The sequence below is a fragment of the Scyliorhinus torazame genome, chromosome 16 (genome assembly GCF_047496885.1).
Source record: "Scyliorhinus torazame isolate Kashiwa2021f chromosome 16, sScyTor2.1, whole genome shotgun sequence".
NCBI classification, from domain to species: domain Eukaryota; kingdom Metazoa; phylum Chordata; class Chondrichthyes; order Carcharhiniformes; family Scyliorhinidae; genus Scyliorhinus; species Scyliorhinus torazame.
In genome coordinates this window covers 175,477,275-175,496,894 of record NC_092722.1, presented here as the reverse complement: position 1 = coordinate 175,496,894, position 19,620 = coordinate 175,477,275, and the positions used below count along the sequence as shown (strand labels likewise).

Below are 19,620 nucleotides of genomic sequence, written 5' to 3'. Positions count from 1 at the left end.
TGATACGGGGCTTTCAGCAATGGTGATCGGGATTCTCCGTTACGAGTCGGCCTCGCTGCCACTGCTAGCGTGACGGAGAATGTGGGGCTGAGCCAAATCTCTCATTCACTGAAGTGGGACAGGAGAACCCGGGTGCCTTGAACAGACTGAGAATCCAGCCCGGTAACATCGGTTGAATGTCATGGGGGGGTGGTCGGCGGGGGGGGGGTTAGATTCTCTTTTGTTGGTGATGGCCTGGAACATCTGACTGAGACGCTGATGCAGGCAACAGTTTCACTTTTATTAATCCAGGATAAGGACCCCGTGGAATGTGGGTCGTACCACCCTATTTCTCTGCTTAATGTGGACCCCAAGGTATCGGCCAACGTGTTGGCACTGAAGGTTTAACTATGTCTTCCTCACGTTATCGGGGAAGATCAGCTGGGTTTTGTCAAAGGCCGGCAATTGTTGCATAACGTGCAGCGATTGCTAAATGTGGTGCTTTCTCCGTCTGAGGGGCCTGTTCCAGAGGTAGTCATTGCATTAGATGCCGAGAAGGGATTCGATGGAGTAGAATGGGGGTATCTTTTTGCAGTCATGGAGAAGTTTGGGTTGGCTCCCAAGTTTGTGTCTTGGAAACGACTGTTGTACAAGGACCCAACAGCTAGAGCTGGAGCCCTGTCCCTTGGTAGCCGTGTTTGGGGTGTCAGACTCACCAGGGCGGGGGTGGGGGGGGGGGGGGGGGGGGGGGGGGTGGAGGGAATGGGGCAGACTCGCCAGTGCTGCAGATGAGCGGGGGAGGGGTGGCGCAATGTCTTGGTCGTCACCTCGTTGACTGCTCAGAGGCGAATACTGCAGGGGTGGAGGTCTCTTTCTCTGCACATGCCCAGTGCCTCAGTGTAGCGGGAGATCTGATGGGTGTTCCTATACCTTGAGAAAGTTAAGTACACTGAGAGGGGTGCAATTGAGTGGTTTTACCGAAGGTGGCAGCCATTCATTGTTTATTTTAAGGAGTTGGTCACCATTAGTTGTTATGGGGAGGAGCGGGGAGAAGGGGTTAGGTTGTGGGCGAGGGTAGGCAATGTTTTGGGGACTTTATGTTGTGCCAGTGTTTTATTCTGTTTTTTTTTTATTATATAAAATGAAAGATCTGAATTGAAATGTTTTTAAACATTTTCTTTTGCAGACTTAAAGGGTCAGTCCCAGAATACATGCAGCTCTACTTCAGCACCCTGTTAGAATCATGGAATTTACAGGCCATTCGGCCCATTGAGTCTGCACGGGTTCTTGGAAAGAGCACCCTACCTAAGCCCACACCTCCACCCTATCCCTGTAACCCCACTCAACGGTTTTGGATACTAAGGGCAATTTAGCATGGCCAATCCACCTAACCTGCACATCTTTGGACTGTGGGAGGAAACCGGAGCACCCGGAGGAAACCCACGCAGGCACGGGGAGAACGTGCAGACGGCGCACAGACAGTGACCCAGCGGGGAATCGAACCTGGGACCCTGGAGCTGTGAAGCAACTGTGCTAACCACTGTGCTCCCATGCTGCACTTTTTTTTTTAGCTGTGGGTCAGTGGGTATCACTCAATGCTGCACTGACACAGGTGCTGTCTTTCAGATGAAATGTAAAACTTGAGGCCCCATCTTCCCGCTCAGGTGAATGTAAAAGATCTATTTTTAAAAAGAGCAGTGGAGTTAGCCAAGCCATTATTTATCCCTCCGTCAACATTGCAGAAGCAGCTTGTGATCATTATCACATTGTTGTGGCAGCTTGCAGTGTATCATTTGGTTTTCATATTACTGATGTTACCCCAGCAACTACACTTTACCATTACTTCATTGGCTGTAAAGTGCTTTGGGATGCACTAAGGTCATGAAAGACACAATATAAACGCAAGCTTTCCTTTCTCGTTCAGCACAATGCATTGCAAATCATATGCTAAATGTTCCTGTTGTCATAATGTAACGGATCAGCTGACTCTGAACAATGCCACATCTGTATTCAGCTGAGAGCAAAATGGAAGTCACGATGATGAAAGTTCAAATCGGAACTGAAGTAACGTTGACTGAAGGCGGCTTATGTCATCGCCATTTCAGGATAATTTCATCCACAGGAAATTGGATTATTTTGAACCAAACTCTTTGTTGGTGGATGCCTGTCTTGTAATCTAATTAGGAAGCATGAGTTCAGTTGCAGAGACTTTATTTCTGAGTTGCTGCTTGAATCGATTGATAGACAGCCACTCTGAATCAGTGTTGGAACACCCAGGGTATTCCAGTCTGTGGGCCAAAACCCCAAATTGTTCGATTGGCATGTTAGAAATACTCACAAAATTATCATAGAATTTACAGTGCAGAAGAAGGTTGTTTGGCCCATCGTATTTGCACCGGCCTTTGGAAAGTGCACCCTACTTTTTTTAAAAATTTAGTGTACCCAATTCATTTTTTCCAATTAAGGGGCAATTTAGCGTGGCCAATCCACCTATCCTGCACATCTTTGGGTTGTGGGGGCGAGACCCACGCACACATGGGGAGAATGTGCAAACTCCACACGGACAGTGACCCAGAGCCGGGATCGAACCTGGGACCTCAGCGCCGTGAGGCAGCAATGCTAACCACTGCGCCACCGTGCTGCCAAGTGCACCCTGCTTAAGCCCACACCTCCACCCTAGCATGGCCAATCCAGCTAAGCGGCTCACCTTTGGACTGTGGGAGGAAACCCTTGCAGCCACGGCGAGAAAGTGCAAACTCCACACAGTCAGCCGAGGCCGGAATTGAATCCGGGACCCTGGAGCTGTGAGGCAGCAGTGCTAACCACTGTGCCACATTCCCATTTGCCAAGTACAAATGCGGTTTCAAGACCCCTCTCCCCAGCATACTCCTAGCAAACGTCCAAGCGATCGAAAACAAACTGGATGAACTTAACGCCAGACTTGCCTCTTTGCGGGAAGTAAGAGACTGCTGTGTGCTCTGTTTCACAGAGACATAGCTCACCCCTGCCTTACTGGACTGTGCCATACAACCTGAAGGCTTCTCAATTCACCGGGTGGACCGCACCGCGTCATCAGGCAAAGTGAAGGGTGGAGGGTTTTCTCTCCTCATCCATTCCTCCTGGTGCTTGGATGTGGCGACCTACTGCTCCCCGGACCTGGAATACCTGACCATGAAGTGCCACCCATACTATCTTCCACGTGAGTTCACTTCAACCATTATCACAGCGGTCTACATCCTGCCCCAGGCAGAGTGAGGAAGGCGCTGGACGAACTGTACACAATTATAAACAACTATGAAACCGAACACCCGGAGGCCTTGTTCATCGTGGCCGGAGATCTGAACAAGGCCAACCTCAAGAATGTACTGCCAAAATTCCACCAGCACATCTGTCCCACCAGGGGCGACAACACTCTTGACCACTGCTACTCAAAAATCAAGGGTGTCTACCGTTCCATCCCCCGACCACACTTTGGGAAATCAGACTGTAAGACGGTGCTCCTTCTACCAGCGTACAAGCAGAAACACAAGCGGGAGAATCCAGCTAAGCAGGTCGTGCAGTACTGGTCCGAGGAAACAGAAGAGCTCTTACGTGACTGCTTAGAGACAGTGGCCCTGTCCATATTTAAGAACTCAGCGACCAACTTAAATGAGTATGCACCACCGTCACAGACTTCATCAGCAAATGTGTGGACAACTGCGTGCCGAAGAAAGCAGTACGTACGTTCCCCAACTCCGCGGAAACAATGGCTCAATCGCGAGATTGACTCCCGACTGAAGGACCGATCTGAGGCGTTCAAGTCAGACAACCCTGACCTATACAAGAAATCTAGGTACGACCTCCGCAAAGCCATCCGAGATGCCAAGAGAGAATATCAAACCAAGCTAGAGTCACAGACGGATTCTCGGCAAGGACTAAACAAGATACCGGGCTACAAAGCGAAGCCGAGCAGTATCTCCGGCAGCAGTGCACCCCTCCCCGATGAACTCAATGCATTCTATGCTCGGTACGAGCAGGAAACCAACAATCCGCTGTCGAGTGCTCCAGCAGCCCATAACTCACCCATACCCACCATCACAGCTTCCAAAGTCAGATCGACCTTCCTGAAAGTGAACCCTTGGAAGGGCCCAGACGGGATCCCTGGTTGTGCACTCCGAGCCTGCGCGGACCAGCTGGCAGAGGTGTTCGCAGACATCTTTAACCTGTCCCTACTCCACTCCGAGGTCTCCACAACCTTCAAGAAGACCACCATCATACGGTGCCAAAGAAGAACCAGGCAACGTGCCACAATGACTACCGTCCAGTGGCCCTGACTTCAGTCGTAATGAAGTGCTTCGAGAGGTTGATCATGAAGCGCATCACCTCCATACTCCCAGAACGCCGTGATCCACTGCAATTTGCATACCGTCGCAACCGGTCCACAGCAGACGCCATTTCCCTGGCCCTACACTCATCCCTAGAGCATCTCGACAACAAGGACTCCTACATCAGACTCCTATTTATTGACTACAGCTCCGCCTTCAACACCATAATCCTAGCCAAGCTCATATCAAAGCTCCAAAACCTAGGACTTGGCTCCCCACTCTGCAACTGGATCCTCGATTTTCTGACCAACAGACCCCAATCAGTAAGAATGAACAACAACACCTCCTCCACAATAGTCCTCAATACCGGGGCCCTGCAAGGCTGCGTACCTAGCCCCCTACTCTACTCCCTGTACACACACGACTGCGTGGCAAAATTTGGTTCCAACTCCATCTACAAGTTTGCTGACGATACGACCATCGTGGGCCGGATCTCGAATAACGACGAGTCAGAATACAGAAGGGAGATGGAGAACCTAGTGGAGTGGTGCAGCGACAACAATCTCTCCCTCAATGCCAGCAAAACTAAAGAGCTGGTTATTGACTTCAGGAAGCAAAGTACTGTACACACCCCTGTCAGCATCAACGGGGCCAAGGTGGAGATGGTTAGCAGTTTCAAATTCCTAGGAGTGCACGTCTCCAAAAACTGTCCTGGTCCACCCACGTCGACGCTACCACCAAGAAAGCACAACAGCGCCTATACTTCCTCAGGAAACTAAGGAAATTCGGCATGTCCACATTGACTCTTACCAACTTTTACAGATGCACCATAGAAAGCATCATATCGGGCTGCATCACAGCCTGGTATGGCAACTGCTCGGCCCAGGACCGCAAGAAACTTCAGAGAGTCATGAACACCGCCCAGTCCATCACACGAACCTGCCTCCCATCCATTGACTCCATCTGCACCTCCTGCTGCCTGGGGAAAGCTGGCAGCATAATCAAAGACCCCTCCCACCCGGCTTACTCTTCCAACTTCTTCCATCAGGCAGGAGATACAGAAGTCTGAGAACACGCACGAACAGACTCAAAAACAGCTTCTTCCCCGCTGTTACCAGACTCCTAAATGACCCTCTCTTATGGACTGACCTCATTAACACTACACCCTGTATGCTTCATCCGATGCCGGTGTTTATGTAGTTACATTGTGTACCTTGTGTTGCCCTATTATGTATTTTCTTTTATTCCCTTTTCTTCCCATGTACTTAATGATCTGTTGAGCTGCTCGCAGAAAAATTCTTTTCACTGTACCTCGGTACACGTGACAATTAACAAATCCGAAGGAATCAAGGACAGCTCATATTTCCTATAAACTGCAACGTTTTATCCACAGAGTATGAGGCGGCTTTGCACTGTGTTCATTGAGCCTATTATTACAAAATTATTATTCACCCCAGGATTGCTACCTTTGCAGGCTTTGAGTAAACAATGAGCCCCTTTTGCTCTTGATAAACTCATTGAATAGCGGACGAACCGGGAGTGCAGGAGGCGAAAGAGGCCGGCATTCTGGCCTTTGCGTCCCTAGTAGCCCGGCGAAGGATCTTGCTAATGTGGAAGGAGGCGAAGCCCCCCAGCCTGGAGGCCTGGATAAATTATATGGCTGGGTTCGTAAAGTTGGAGAGGATTAAGTTTGCCTTGAGAGGGTCTGCGCAGGGGTTCTACAGGCGGAGGCAACCGTTCCTAGACTATCTCGCGGAGCGTTAGAGGAAGGTCGGTCAGCAGCAGCCGCAACCTTGGGGGGGGTGGGGGGGAAGGGGGGACATCCTGGGAGGGTGGATGAGCAAGAGATAACATGAAGGGTTGGGGAAACTGGCACGTACGGGTGAGGGCCAGTGTACATAGCTGTGTAAATATATCATTTTGCCATGTATATATCTTTGCGCGATTTCTCTTTTTTTTTTTGTTACGAGGGGGGGGGGTTATTGTTTGTAAGGGAGAAAATTTGTGTTAAAAAACTTTAATAAATATATTTTTTTTTTAAAAGATAAACTAATTGAAAAGAGTATGAGACACTATGCATTTCGCAGATACCAATGTCCAAATTTACCATGAGTAAAGCCATGCTAAATCTGTTGAGAGTTCATCTCTTAACCTGTAACCTTCAATGCAAGGGAAATATCTGTCATTCAGTCTTGCTCCCCACACTGCATTTACTTTTTGAACATGTAGGGGAGGCGATAATCAAATTATGTTGCCACTTGCTGTCTTTAGAGGTGATATTATCAGCTCTTTCGGCTTTTGTGACAGGATAGGAAGGTAAAAGAACAGACTTCTGTTTCCCCCTTTTTGCCCAATCTAGTAGGTAGAATTATCTATACATATTCATTGCCTGTAATCTATCTGAGGCTCTCTCCATGTGACTGCAATGGAGAGGAGCAGGTGGTCTGCTGTCTTTCCTGTTTCCATGCTACCCCCAAGTGGTGTCAGGATATTCCCTTGGCATTTTCCTGACTTTGAAACACACTCATCTGTCCAGGTCATCCTGCTGCAACATCATTGGCAAAGCGAGTCACCTCCTTGCCTTCAACCCCACAGTGGAATCTTGTGGCATGAACCCGTGTCCTTCCACCTAATGGAACACACCTTTGATCCTGATGCATTCCCTGTGGCCACACGATGAACAAAGGAACTCGAGGTGTTAGGATTAATGGAAGTGATTTGAGGATACCGCATGACACTGTGCAGTGTTCAAATTAATGAGTGGAAGTTTGTCAGAGATAATTTATAGATGGTTGTTTTGGCTGAAGTAAAGATATCCAAACTGTTACTACAAACTGTATTTGTGTATTCTTCAACAGAAGGAAATAGAAAACGCTCTAACTCTGCTTCAGGGCAGCCTCCCGAGCCTGAAGGAAACCGTGAGGGATGAAAAGGTGAGCGAGGCAGACCGCAGGAATCCGCTGCTGTTAGTGATAGCCACCTTCTCGGAGGTTTTCATTTTATCGTTTATTTATTTCTGTACCTTGTTTTGGGTTTATCTGTTCTATTTGTTTTTTAAATCATTACCCTTTTCTCTTTCAGATTAAAGAAGCTTTGAAACTTACTCTGGTGAGCAAAATTTCCTGAATGCTGGCTGAGTTCGTCAAGGGCACATTAAATCTCTGTCTAAGATCCTCTTTATAACCACCAATGCTCATTGATATACAAGAATATCAGTGATGCGTTAATGATGGGCATGTGAAAGAAAGGATACGCGCGTACAAATTATGAATGGCTGGTTTCTGTGTTAGAATTTCTATCAACGAGCATCTTTATACTGCCTTTAACACCCTTCAAATGTTCCTTCCCAGCCAATGAGTGACTTTTTGAAGCGCAACATAGAAACATCTTTCAGACTGTCCGTGCAGATTTAGATGGGCCAAATGGGCTCTGACTGCATTGTAAAGATTCTGTGATTCTGCAGTGGCTGATGGGCTGTCAAGTTCCCACAGACAGCATTGAGATAATCAATCTTTGGTCATTTTAGCTAAGCAATAAATGTAGTGTGCCCATTTGAACAGCAATCAGCCAGCTGGTAAAAGATACCTTTCAATAGAATGCTTTGAATTCTGGCCTGGTCCTCCTGAATGATAGTTAAACACCTCACTTCCTTAAAACCAAAGATTTTGGCCTTCAGATTGTCAACTTGGTGGACCTGTAATTCCCACATTGCAACATTAGCGCTGAATTTGTTTTGGTGTGGGGATTCACCGTTTCTTCACACGGGGAATTGGTAAATGTGTAGTTTGCACCTCTGTACTCTTCTGCTTCTTCACATTTCTCAAAGACATCATTCCGAGAAGCGTTTTCATGGGCAGAGGACGAGGTTTGCTCTCTGATGCAAGCAGTGATGCAAAACAGGGACAAGAGAATTGTCAACTGATTCCATAAATTTGGCAAAGTGAGCTACTTGGGAAAAGAGGCTAAAATCTGATAAACAGAATGAACGTGCACTGTCTGAACTGTTGAGGGTTAGGAACAGGAGTCGACCATTTAACTACACAATTAGCTCCACCACTCGTGTTTGATCTGCACCTCAGCTTCATTTACCCACTGTCCCTTAATACCCTTGGCTAACAAAAATCTGTTTCTCAGTCTTGAAAACTCAAATGGTCCGGGCATCCAAACCCTTTCGATAAAGGGGTCCAGATTTTTGTGTGGAGAAAGTGCTTTGCTCCTGAACGGCTGACTTGAATTTTAAGACTATGTTACCAGACTCTAGATTCCCCAACCAGAGGGAATGGTTTCTTTGTATCCAACACTCTTAGCATTTTAAAAGCTTGATTAGATTATTCTTCAGTTTTTCGTACTTGAAATATTCCTGGTGAGGTACCTACAAAGCTCGATACAACCAACGCGTAATTTCTTCCCCTTTGTATTTACAACACTTTGTGATAAAGACTTAACATTCTATTCACCTTCACACACAATTCTTTTCTCTGTAAGAGAACAGTCACAGCATCTGCTCTCCATTTAGAAAGCACTTGATACGATGTTGGTGTAGGTGAAAATCTTTGTGTGACTTTATACATCTTGTTACTGATACAAATGGCAGTCTTAAATTAAGTCTGATTTTTGCAAAATACAATTGCTTCTCATTACATGTACCATGCAATTTGGCAAAAAATACTCAAATGGTCTCTCTTTAAACCTTAGCATTTTTACCAGTGTCCACCAATGATGCTGTTAATGCAATGCCCGTTTCTTTACCTCCTTGTCTCTTCAGTCTTCGATTCATCCAGATACTGCCGATGTGCTGCCAACGATATTCCGTGCTTCAGGTCAGTCTTGTTCAATATTTGTGGACTTCCTTTTCTCGTATTCCTCTTCTTGCAAGATCAGAAGTGATTTACTGCGACGGGAAACCCGGTTGCGATGAATGCTTGCCAACCTGGCCTAACCCATTCAAAGTCAAAAGGTCCGGTTGCTGTAAGTTAGCACACCCAGAAGACCAGTCTGGGGCTAACTGCTGGAAATGCTTTTCTGCAGATTGGCAACTTCTTGTAAATCCCTGATTGCTCTTCAAGGTCAAAAGAAACCAGTTTAAAATGACTGGCTTGTTCTGCAAGCTAGAATGTCTGACAATATGTGATTAATTCACATCCTAACATTTAAGTATAACGAGGAAGAAAACTACAAACTGCGAGAAGATATCAAGAGACCGGTCGGTTTGATGGAACAGTGACAAATGGAATACCATCCCGAGAAGTGTGAGGTGATGCTAACAAGGCCAGGGAATGCACGATAAATGGTTGAATGCTGGGAAGTTTAGTGGAGCAGTGGATCTTAGTGCATGCCCATAGATCCTTGAAGATAGCAGAATGGTAGGGTGTTTAAGGAGGAAAATGAGATGCACTCTATACCTCAGTGAACAAAGGAAAGTAAGAGTTACAACTTTATGGAACACTCGTCAGACTGTTGTTCAGGTTGCTACATTTTAAGAACAATGTAATTGCAACAAAGAAGATACAGAGGAGATTTGTGTGGCTGTGGCTAGGAATAGAATTTTTTTAATGCGATGGGTCGGTTGGCGTTCCTTTCTTCGGTACAAAGGATTGAATCGAGGCGTATACAGTTATGCGGAGTCTAGGTAGGGTGGTTCGGAAGGACGTCTTTCCATTCGCAGAGAGGTCAAGAGCATGCATTTGAGGAGATTAGTGAAAGGATAGGAGATGGATTAAGTATTTTTTCTTTCAACCAGAGGTCAGTGGGAGTCTGGAACTCACTGCATGAAAAAGTGATACAGGCAGATCCTCATCACATTTAAAGAAGACTTGGCTATACACTTCAGATGCTATAACCAGTAACGTTACAGGTCAAGAGTTTGAGGGTGGGATTAGACCAGGCATTGTCAAACTCGGGGGCGCGACCCGCGGGCGGGTGTCGGGAGGGTCGCGGAGCTGTCCGTCGCAGCGATCCCAAACGCGCAAACCTGCGCGCAACAGGCGCAGCAGCCGGCTGTTAACGGTGACACAGTGGTTAGCATTGCTGCCTACGGCGCTGAGGACCCGGGTTCGAATCCCGGCCCTGGGTCACTGTCAGTGTGGAGTTTGCACATTCTCCCCGTGTCCGTGTGGGTTTCACCCCCACAACCCAAAAGATGTGTAGGTTAGGTGGATTGGTCACACTAAAATTGCCCCTTAATTGGATAAAAATGAATTGGGTACTCTAAATTAAAAAATAAAATAACGGCGGTTGCAAGCGGCCTTGAAAATGGCCGCAATCATGTAAAAAAATAAAAAAAAATGCGCCCGCACTGCGCACGCGTGCCAGATCGTCGGCACGCATGCGCAAAACTATGCGAATGCACGCCAACGATCGGGCACGCATGCGCAGTGCGGCCACTTTTTTTAAAACGGTCGCAGCTTTTTGTTTTACAAGTTCGGGGGGGTTTTATTCATTTTATTCATTTATTTTATTCTTTTGTTTTACAAGTTTGGGGGGGTTTTAGTGGATAAAATTTTACAGGAAAAATATGCAGAACTTTGGACAGATGGAGACTCCATACTTTCCGACACCGGAAGGCTTCACCTTCATCCAACAGGTTCCATTGGAGGAGTGTGTACGAGGACCAAAGGGACCCAAAACCATTTCCTCCACTTTTGTCAGCAGCAAACAAGTTAAGAGAAAATGGTGGGTCGCACAGGTCGGCCGGTGTGGGTCGCGAAGGTCGGCCGGGTTGGGTCCCGAAGGTTGGCCGGTTGGTAAAAATGGGTCCCCGGAAAAAAAGTTTGAACTGGCACAGCCATGGTGGCTGAATGACCTTCTGCTGTGCCATAAATGTTTCTTTGTTTCTAATGTTGGTTTTCTTTCTTTCTTTCTCCCAGCATTCATGCCATTTGCTACCCCTTTGGTAAGAGCTAAAATTCTAATATGTGACCAGTTGAATGGCTCAATTTGCCATGGACTCCCTACTCTTAAATAGTTTTACATTTAGATTAATAATTTGCTTCTCCTCTTTGAGATGTTGTTACAAAACCAGTTGACGTTGTGACTGGTCGAGAAGATCCCAGAATGGAACCCTGGCTCAAAAGACCGTAACATTATTAATTGTCTTTGATTAAAGCATGGAGGAACAGAGTCACAGGACCGCTAATTAGTTTCACCAACAAGAAAAAAAAACATTTATTAAACATGGATTATAATACAGTAAAATTTGATTATAATACTGTACTCCTTTACTCCCCCTTATCTTGACAAATGCACAAGATTTAAACATTAACATGCATTACAAAGTACATCTTAAGCTACAATGGTCTCATTAACACAAAGTCCCTTTTAAGCACACAAGAGGACTGATAAGAACACTCTTCTCTGAAAGCAAGTGAATGTCTGTGGTTTTCTCTTCCGAATCCCCCCCCAGATGATGGTCACAGGAGAGTTTCCAAACTTCCAAAAATATCCTTTAAAGTCTTTTCTCATAATTATGCTTCCCCTTAGCGGTTTGCATTACAAATGACTCTTCAACTCTCGAGCCTTCTAAACCAACTGCTTCTAACAGAGCTGTGAGAGCTGCCTTTTCTCTCACTACCTATCTCCAACTGCAAACAAATGAGCTCAACTAAAACTTGAAAGCTTTTTTTATCCTTACAAAGGCCTCCAGTTGCTAAAACGTCCTTTCATGCTTATGCCGTTTATTTATTCTTCAAGCTGTAGGCTTTTCTCAGCACAATAGAAATTAAGCAACCCCCACACACAAACACCTTTGTCCAGCATGAATCTAGCTATAGGTTTTATCCTCCCAGGAACAGAAACCTTAAATCAAAACAACTTGAAACTGTGCCTCATTTCTGGTGTTTCCCTTACAAATATAAATCCCTTAAAACTACCTTTGTTTTCCTAATAATGTCAATTTAATATAGCAGTTTCCAAATTCTTGACTATTCCGCAGTAAACAATGCTCCTATTTTAAGATGATGTAGTAATGCCTTGTAAAGCTGTAACTTTTTAATTCCACAGTAAACAATGCTCCTATTTTAAGATGATGTAGTAATGCCTTGTAAAGCTGTAACTTTTAATATGTAAACTGCTTATTAAACAGAAAAATGTATTTGGGCATGTGATGCTTTTTCACTGAATTCTGTGGATTTAAACTTGTAGCCTGCTATGAATATATAATCTTAATAAAACATGCCTATTGTACAATGCCAAATGATCTAACTAATTTTCCTTTCAGGTTGTGGCTATGCTTCTGCCGCACAAAGGAATGAAACCAGCAGTATTTTGGCAGGTAATGATGGTTCCTGGCTGAGCCAATTTTGCTTCCCACTATTCAAATATATAAATGAGTGTGAATAGCGTGGCATTTCTGTGGGAAGCCAGCAACTGGAAGAATTTGCCCAGCTATTCTCATACAATCCAATCAAAGTGAGCAACGTTTATTAAAAAAAAATGTCATTTTCAAGTGAAACATTGAAAACATAACAATGTGAAAAATAGTTTAAAAGACAGCTCACTAAATGTGCCAAGAAGCAGGCATACAAGCAGGGGGGTGAGAAATTTGACCCTAGTGCCCATTCGCCCCAGTAATTGTAGCATTGTATGTGTATTTGTGAAGAATTCAGCTTCCTGTGTAGTTGTAGATGAGGAGGAATTTCTTCAGCCAGAGGGTGGTGAATCTGTGGAACTCTTTGCCGCAGAAGGCTGTGGAGGCCAAATCACTGAGTGTCTTTAAGTCAGAGATAGATAGGTTCTTGATTAATAAGGGGATCAGGGGTTATGGGGAGAAGGCAGGAGAATTGGGATGAGAAAATATCAGTCATGATTGAATGATGGAGCAGACTCGATGGGCCGAGTGGCCTAATTCTGCTCCTATGTCTTATGGTCTTATGGTCCTGTTAACCAAAATACATTTTTAAAAAGCATTGTCTTACCATTGTGGGTAACATTTAGGTTAAGTATCGAAAACAAAATTGACACTGATCCATTATCATCAACTTGAAGCACAGATAAAGTAATTTGGCTTTACAGGTGAAACGGATTCATTTAACACTTGAATGTTTGTGTAACCTTTATATTTAAACTTTGACATAAATTACATTAAAAGGTATAGAATCATAAAACCGAGAACAAAACTTTATTGGGGGTCGTGACTGAATTGTGGAGCAATTATCTTTGCTACATCAAATGCTACAAAAATGGGCATACTGTTCTTCTGTAAAACTTTTCCTGCACTTCCATTTCTCGGGTGAAATGTTAACTTGTGTGGCCTCTCCTCCGATGCTGTCTGATCTGCTGAGTGTTTTCACCATTTTCAGTCTCATTCTAGTTCCAAACTCTTAATTTTACAGAACATAGATTTAACCAATGAACAGAAATACTAAACAAAGTCCAAATATATTTCCTGTTTTCTGCACTCTCCCACTAGACTGCTGGTTCTGAAGTGCTTGCAGTAGCTACCTGCAACATAATTTCAGTTTATGAACTCCCGGTGCTGCTATATAGAGGGACAAGGTGGCTCCCGCTACAGTACTGCACATTTTGCCCTTTTTCTTCGTTTAAGGGGGTATTTTCTTTTGAAAACGCACAGAATTAATAATATATCGGTGAAATGCCCAGAAAGGTCAGGGGAAAAAAGGCAGACAGTAGAAGTTCGTCGACAGAATCGGTGGCCTCTCGGGGCTTGTCGGCAGAAAAGATGACAGACGCAACCTGTGGGCTCTGGCCACTCCACTAAGGGGCGAGGTACTTTCGAGTACCTTGGCGAGAACGTTTAATTCTCGCTGGCGGGTTGTGTTGGAGGACCTCCTCAAATCGATGGAGGAGGCTTTGCTCCCCCCAACATCCAAGTGGCTCTAGAGAAGACCAACAAAACCTTGAAAGCCCATGGAACCATGTTAAAAGACATGGAAGATGCCCTTTTGAGACATGGTGATCGGATTGCCTCGCTGGAAGCGAAGATATCTCTGGTGACCGAAGTGAATAAATCGCTGAAGGCCAAGGTGAATGATTGGAGAATTAGTCCAGGAGGCAAAACGTTCGAATTATGGGGCTGTCGGAGGGAATGGAAGACGCGATGGCCACGGAGTACTTTGCAGAGATGTACGCTAAGATTTTGGGGGAGGGTGGATTTGCGTCGTCTCCGGAGTGGAACTGAGCCCATCGTGCAGAGGCAGAGGCCTCGTCCTCGAGGATTCACCATTTGGAATAATAGTGAAGTTCCATAACTTCAAAGAGAAAGAGCAGGTCCTGTGATGGGTGAGGGAGCATCATGACTTCAAATGGGAAGGCCACACCATCAGGTTTTACCAAGACCTGGGACCAGAGCTGGCGAATAAGAGGGCTGAAATCAACAAAGTCAAGGTCGCCCTGTACAAATGCGGAGTCTGTTTCAGTGTGGTGTATCTGGGGCAGTTAAGAGTGACTTTCAAGGGAAAAGGACTATTTATTTGATTCGCCGGGACAGGCAAACTTCTTTGTAAAAAAACACGGGTTGGGCGCGGGGTGTTTGAGCTTTTTTGAGTGTTGGGGATGGGCATGTTGAATTCTTGGGGGTCTGTGTTAATGTTTGCACTTTCCTGTTCATGTTTGGGCTTAGGTTTGGGGTTTAGTTTTATGTGGGGTTCTGTTCTGTTTGTTCTGAAAATATATAGGTACCTGTTGGAGCACAATGAATTATGGGGTGTTATTGTTGTTTGCATCCATTTGCTCCACTCTAGTTAGGAGCCACCCTGCTGACATAAGAGTTCACTAACTGCAGCAATGTTGAAGGGTTGACTGCAGCTTATTATAGCAGTTTTAATGAACTTGCAGCTCTTGTTTTGTTTAGGTATGTTAGAGGTAGATTTTATTTGTTTATGTTCGACTTGCTACGATCTGTATGTGTATTTGGGTGTGGTAGTATTTTGAGGGGGAGGGAGAAGGGTTGGGGTAGTTTGCTGACGGTGACTGCAGATTTTTCTTTGTTTACTCTTGAGATTTGGTTTGGCGGCCATCTTGGGTGGGCCTGGTTGCTGGACCCATGCCGCCATGGAAGTTGGACACAACACAAAGCTTTGCTATTTTGGGTAATCTCTCTTTTGTGGAAATGGCTAACTACCGCCAGATTAAGGGAGTTGGGAGACCCCCAATTCATTTGATCACCTGGAATGTCGGGGTTGAATGACCCAGTGAAAAGATAGAGAGTATTTGTTCACCGTAAGTTTAAATTCCAAAGTACTGTTTTTGCAAGAGACTCATTTGTGGGTCAGAAACCAGAGATGACTGTGTAAGGGCTGGGTGGGGCAAGTGTTTCATTCAGGCTATGATGGTTGGGCGCAGGGCACGACAATATTAATTCATAAAAGGGTTCCGTTTTTTGCTGCTACGGTCTTGGCCAACCCGAATGGCAAACATTTTATTGTCTGTGGCTCTCTGGTGGGCACTCCAGTAGTTCTAGTTAATATCTGTACTCCAAACTGAAACAATATGAATTTTATTAATAATTTGCTGGTCGCCCTCCCTGATTTGGATTTGCACCAGCTTATTTTGGGTGGGGTCTTAAATTGTGATCTGAACCCTCGTCTGGATTGGTCCAAACCCAAATCTCTTGACTCCCATTAGGGATGGCCAGAGCTTTGTTGTTTTTCATGGAATGGGGTGGGGAGAAGGTAGATCCATGGCACTTTTTGCATCCAAGTGATAAAGATTTTTCATTTTACTCAAGTGTATCAGGTATTCTTGAGGTTTTTTTTTTGTGGTGAATAGGTCTCTCCCTTTTGTGGTGGCGGCTGGTTACTCTGCGACTTTTGGACCACGCCCGCACTTGGTTGATTTGGCACTAGTCAGGACACTCCCAGTGTCCGCCATGGAAGTTGGACACAACACAAAGCTTTGACAAGAAATTTTGCAAACGCATGTCGTCCACCATTGGGGAATATATAAAAGTGAGTCACCTTCTACGCTGTGGGAAGCCCTTAAGGTGGTCAAGGGGGAGATTATCTCCTACAAAGTGCAAATGGTGAAGACCGCAAGGGTGGAGCATCAAAGGCTGGCGGACTCCATTCTTGAGGTGGACCACCAGTATTCACTTACCCCAACCCCCTGAGTTGGCAAGTAGGAAAAGCTGCCAACATAATTTGAACTGCTGTTAATAGACAGAGCGGTGGGCCAGCTATGATGCTAGACGGGCATGTTTTATGCATAGGAGGAGACGGCCAGTTGCCTCTTAGCTCACCAACTGAAGCGACAGGCAGCCTCCCGGAAGATCGTGCAAGTACATAATTCAAGTGGCAGCCTGGTTTCCATCCCTGCCCAGGTCAATGCAGCTTTTGAATTGTTTTCTCAGGGTTCTAGATCGGAGATAGGTCATGATTGATTTTTTGGACAGCATATCCATTCCAGCTGTGGAGAGGGAGAGGAGTGAGGAATTAGAAGCACCATTGGGCCCAGAGGAAATTATGAAATGCATTGGGTTGATGCAGACTGCTAAAACCCCTGGCCCAGATAGCTTCCCCATTGAATTTTATAAGAGGTTTGCGGAGCAGTTTGTAACTTTAATTTTGGATATGTTTAATGATTCCTTATCCCAGGGTTCATTGCCCTCTACTCTCACACAGGCCTCTATCTCCTTGATTTTTAAGAAGGACAAAGACCCAACATATCAACCTATCTCACTTAATGCAGACATTAAGTTACTTGCCAAAGTGCTGGCGCTGCAGCTGGAGCCCTGTCTCCCAGAGGTGATCTCCGAGGATCAGACAGGCTTCATTAAGAGTCGATAATTGTCAGTCAATATAGATCTCCTGCTAAACATTGTCCTTTTCCTCTCCTTGGTGGCCGTACCAGAGGTGATTGTTTCCCAGGCGTTTGATAGAGTGGAGTGGGAATATCTGTTTGAGATTCTTGGAAGCGTTGGTTTTGGAAAGAACCTTATCTGCTGGATTTGATTATTGTATCGGGCCCCCACTGCTAGAAGAGAGGTTTAATAGCCTTGGGTTGTTTTTCCTGGAGCAGGGAAGACTGAGGGGTGACCTGATCGAGGCGTACAAGATTATGGGGACATGGACAGGGTAGATAGGGATCAGCTGTTCCTCTTAGTTGAAGGGTCGGTTATGAGGGGACACAAGTTCAAGGTGAGTGGCGGGAGGTGAGGGGGGGACTTGAGGAAGAACCTTTTTACCCAGAGGGTGGTGACGTATGTACGCACTGCCTGGGACATTGGTAGAGGTGGGGAGCCTCACATCCTTTAAAAAGTACCTGGATGAGCACTTGGCACGCTTTAACATTCTGGGATATTGGCCAAGTACTGACAAATGGGATTAGGATTGGCAGAGCAGGTGCCTTGCATGTGGCGGTGCAGACTCGATGGGCTGAAGGGCCTTTTCTGCACTATTATTCTGTGAAAATGGCAGCCATTCATTTTTAAGGAGCTGGTCACTGTCAGCTGTTAGTGTTTAGTTTAGTTTTGGGGGTTAAGTTAATATGTGCTTGTTAGTCTTGCTCCTTTTATTTTGTAACTTTTGTTAACTGTTTTGTATAATTTTTATTGAGAATTTTTTTAAATAAACTTAAAAACAAATTTCAGTTTACTGTATTCAACAAAGCTTACCGAAAGAAAAGAGATTAACATTCTTTTCCTCCTTTTGTTTATAGTTCCTGTTTCAGTCATACAGTGCAGGTTATAACTTGGTACACAGAAATAAAACCACCTGTAAAGTAAGTGTGCCATTGCTTTTAACTTGGATCAAATGGGTACTTTTACTGTGTACAATGGTTCCCGAAATCTACGGCCAGCATTTTCCCCAAAAAGAGGCAGAATGACTTAGCGAGTGGGAAAAACAGCAAAGAGACCACCAGCCATAAAGGCAGCTTTCCCCAAGTAAAGGGGCAGATCCAATCACGCCACCTTGGTTTGCGGGCTGCCAGCAACCTCGACTTTTAAAGAAGGGTGCTCTGGTTAGTACGGCTGCCTCGTGGTGCCTCGGGTTCGATCCCGACCCCGGGTCACTAGCCCGTTGAAGTTTGCACAATCTCCCCGTGTCTGCGTGGGTCTCACCCCCACAACCCAAAAAGATGTGCAGGGTAGGTGGATTGGTTACGTTAAATTGCCCCTTAATTGGAAGAAAAAGATTGGGTACTTTAAATTTATTTTTAAGAAGTGTGCCCCGATGCAAGAAATTGTAAATAGAACCTCCCCACCCCTATTCAGGAACATCCCTGGGCAGGGGGTAATCCCTCAGCAGGGGCAGGGGGTAGTCCCTGGGCATGACCCTCCCCTTGAGCGATACACTTCCCTGAACTCTTCTGGTGTGTTCTGCTGGCCAGGTGCCCACCCTGAGAAACTGTTCATGATTCATTTTGTGTGATCTCGCGCTGATGTGAATGGACAATCTAACGGGGAGAATTATTTGGCGTAAAGGTCGAATTATGACATTTAAATGTATTGAAATAAGAATCCCCATGTTGAACATCCAAATTGCTGTTTCATCATTGACAGGGGCAGGGACCAATGCAACGGGAAATCCTGCTGCCGATTCTGCCCACCACAATCAAAAGTGGAAATTGTCAGATCATCATAATCAAAGATTGTTCTTTGGGGAGGGAGCCTTGTCATCCATAGCCAGTCATTGAGTCATACAGTACAGAAGAGGCCCTTCGGCTCATCGAGTCTGCACCAATAAAACTACACTTTCAACGAAGGGAACAGCTGCGTCCTATCCAACCTTTCTCTGCTCAAAAGAAAATAATCCAAACCTACCCGGCCTCTCCACTGCTCCATCCCAGGTAACATTATGGTGAATCTCATCTGCATCCTCTCCACTGCAATCACATCCTTCCTATAGCGAGGTGACCAGAACTACACACAGTACTCCAGCTGTGGCCTAACCAAAGTCCTGTACAGCTCCAACATGCTCTTATAATCTGTGCCACGACTGATGAAAGCAAGTGTCCCGTAAGCCTTCTTAACTACACTATTAACCTGCCTTGCTGTGTTCAGGGATCTGCGGACAAGCACCCCAAGATCCCTCTGTTCCTCTGAGCTTCCTAGTGTCCTACCATTCATTGAATACTTCCTTGTGTTGTTACTCCTTCCACAATGCATCATCTCACACTTTTCAGGGTTAAATTCTGTCTGCCATTGATCTGCCCATCTATCCACCCTGTCTATATCTTCCTGCAACCCAAGTTCTTCTTCCTGACTATTAGTCACCCTGCTAATCTTTGTGTCATCCACAAACGTACTTATCATCCCCCACCTGCCTAAGTTCTCATCTATAACGTTTAGACATATCACAAAAAATAAGGGACCTAAAACTGATCCCTGTGGTATGCCACTGGACACCGGCCTCCAGTCTCTCAAACAGCCTCTACCAACACC

General features: G+C 45.5%; 1 protein-coding gene across 2 annotated transcripts in view; it reads left to right on the top strand.

Annotated features, from left to right (window-relative positions):
* Nucleotides 1-19,620, top strand: part of sfxn4 (sideroflexin 4) — a 36,359-nt gene that overhangs the window by 5,152 nt on the left and 11,587 nt on the right. For both annotated transcript variants that reach the window (XM_072479513.1, XM_072479512.1), the window contains exons 3-8: nucleotides 7,142-7,216; nucleotides 7,365-7,391; nucleotides 9,049-9,103; nucleotides 11,150-11,175; nucleotides 12,499-12,552; nucleotides 17,895-17,957. In XM_072479513.1, coding sequence (XP_072335614.1) covers nucleotides 7,142-7,216; nucleotides 7,365-7,391; nucleotides 9,049-9,103; nucleotides 11,150-11,175; nucleotides 12,499-12,552; nucleotides 17,895-17,957 — 300 coding nt within the window. The remainder of the gene's footprint in view (nucleotides 1-7,141; nucleotides 7,217-7,364; nucleotides 7,392-9,048; nucleotides 9,104-11,149; nucleotides 11,176-12,498; nucleotides 12,553-17,894; nucleotides 17,958-19,620) is intronic.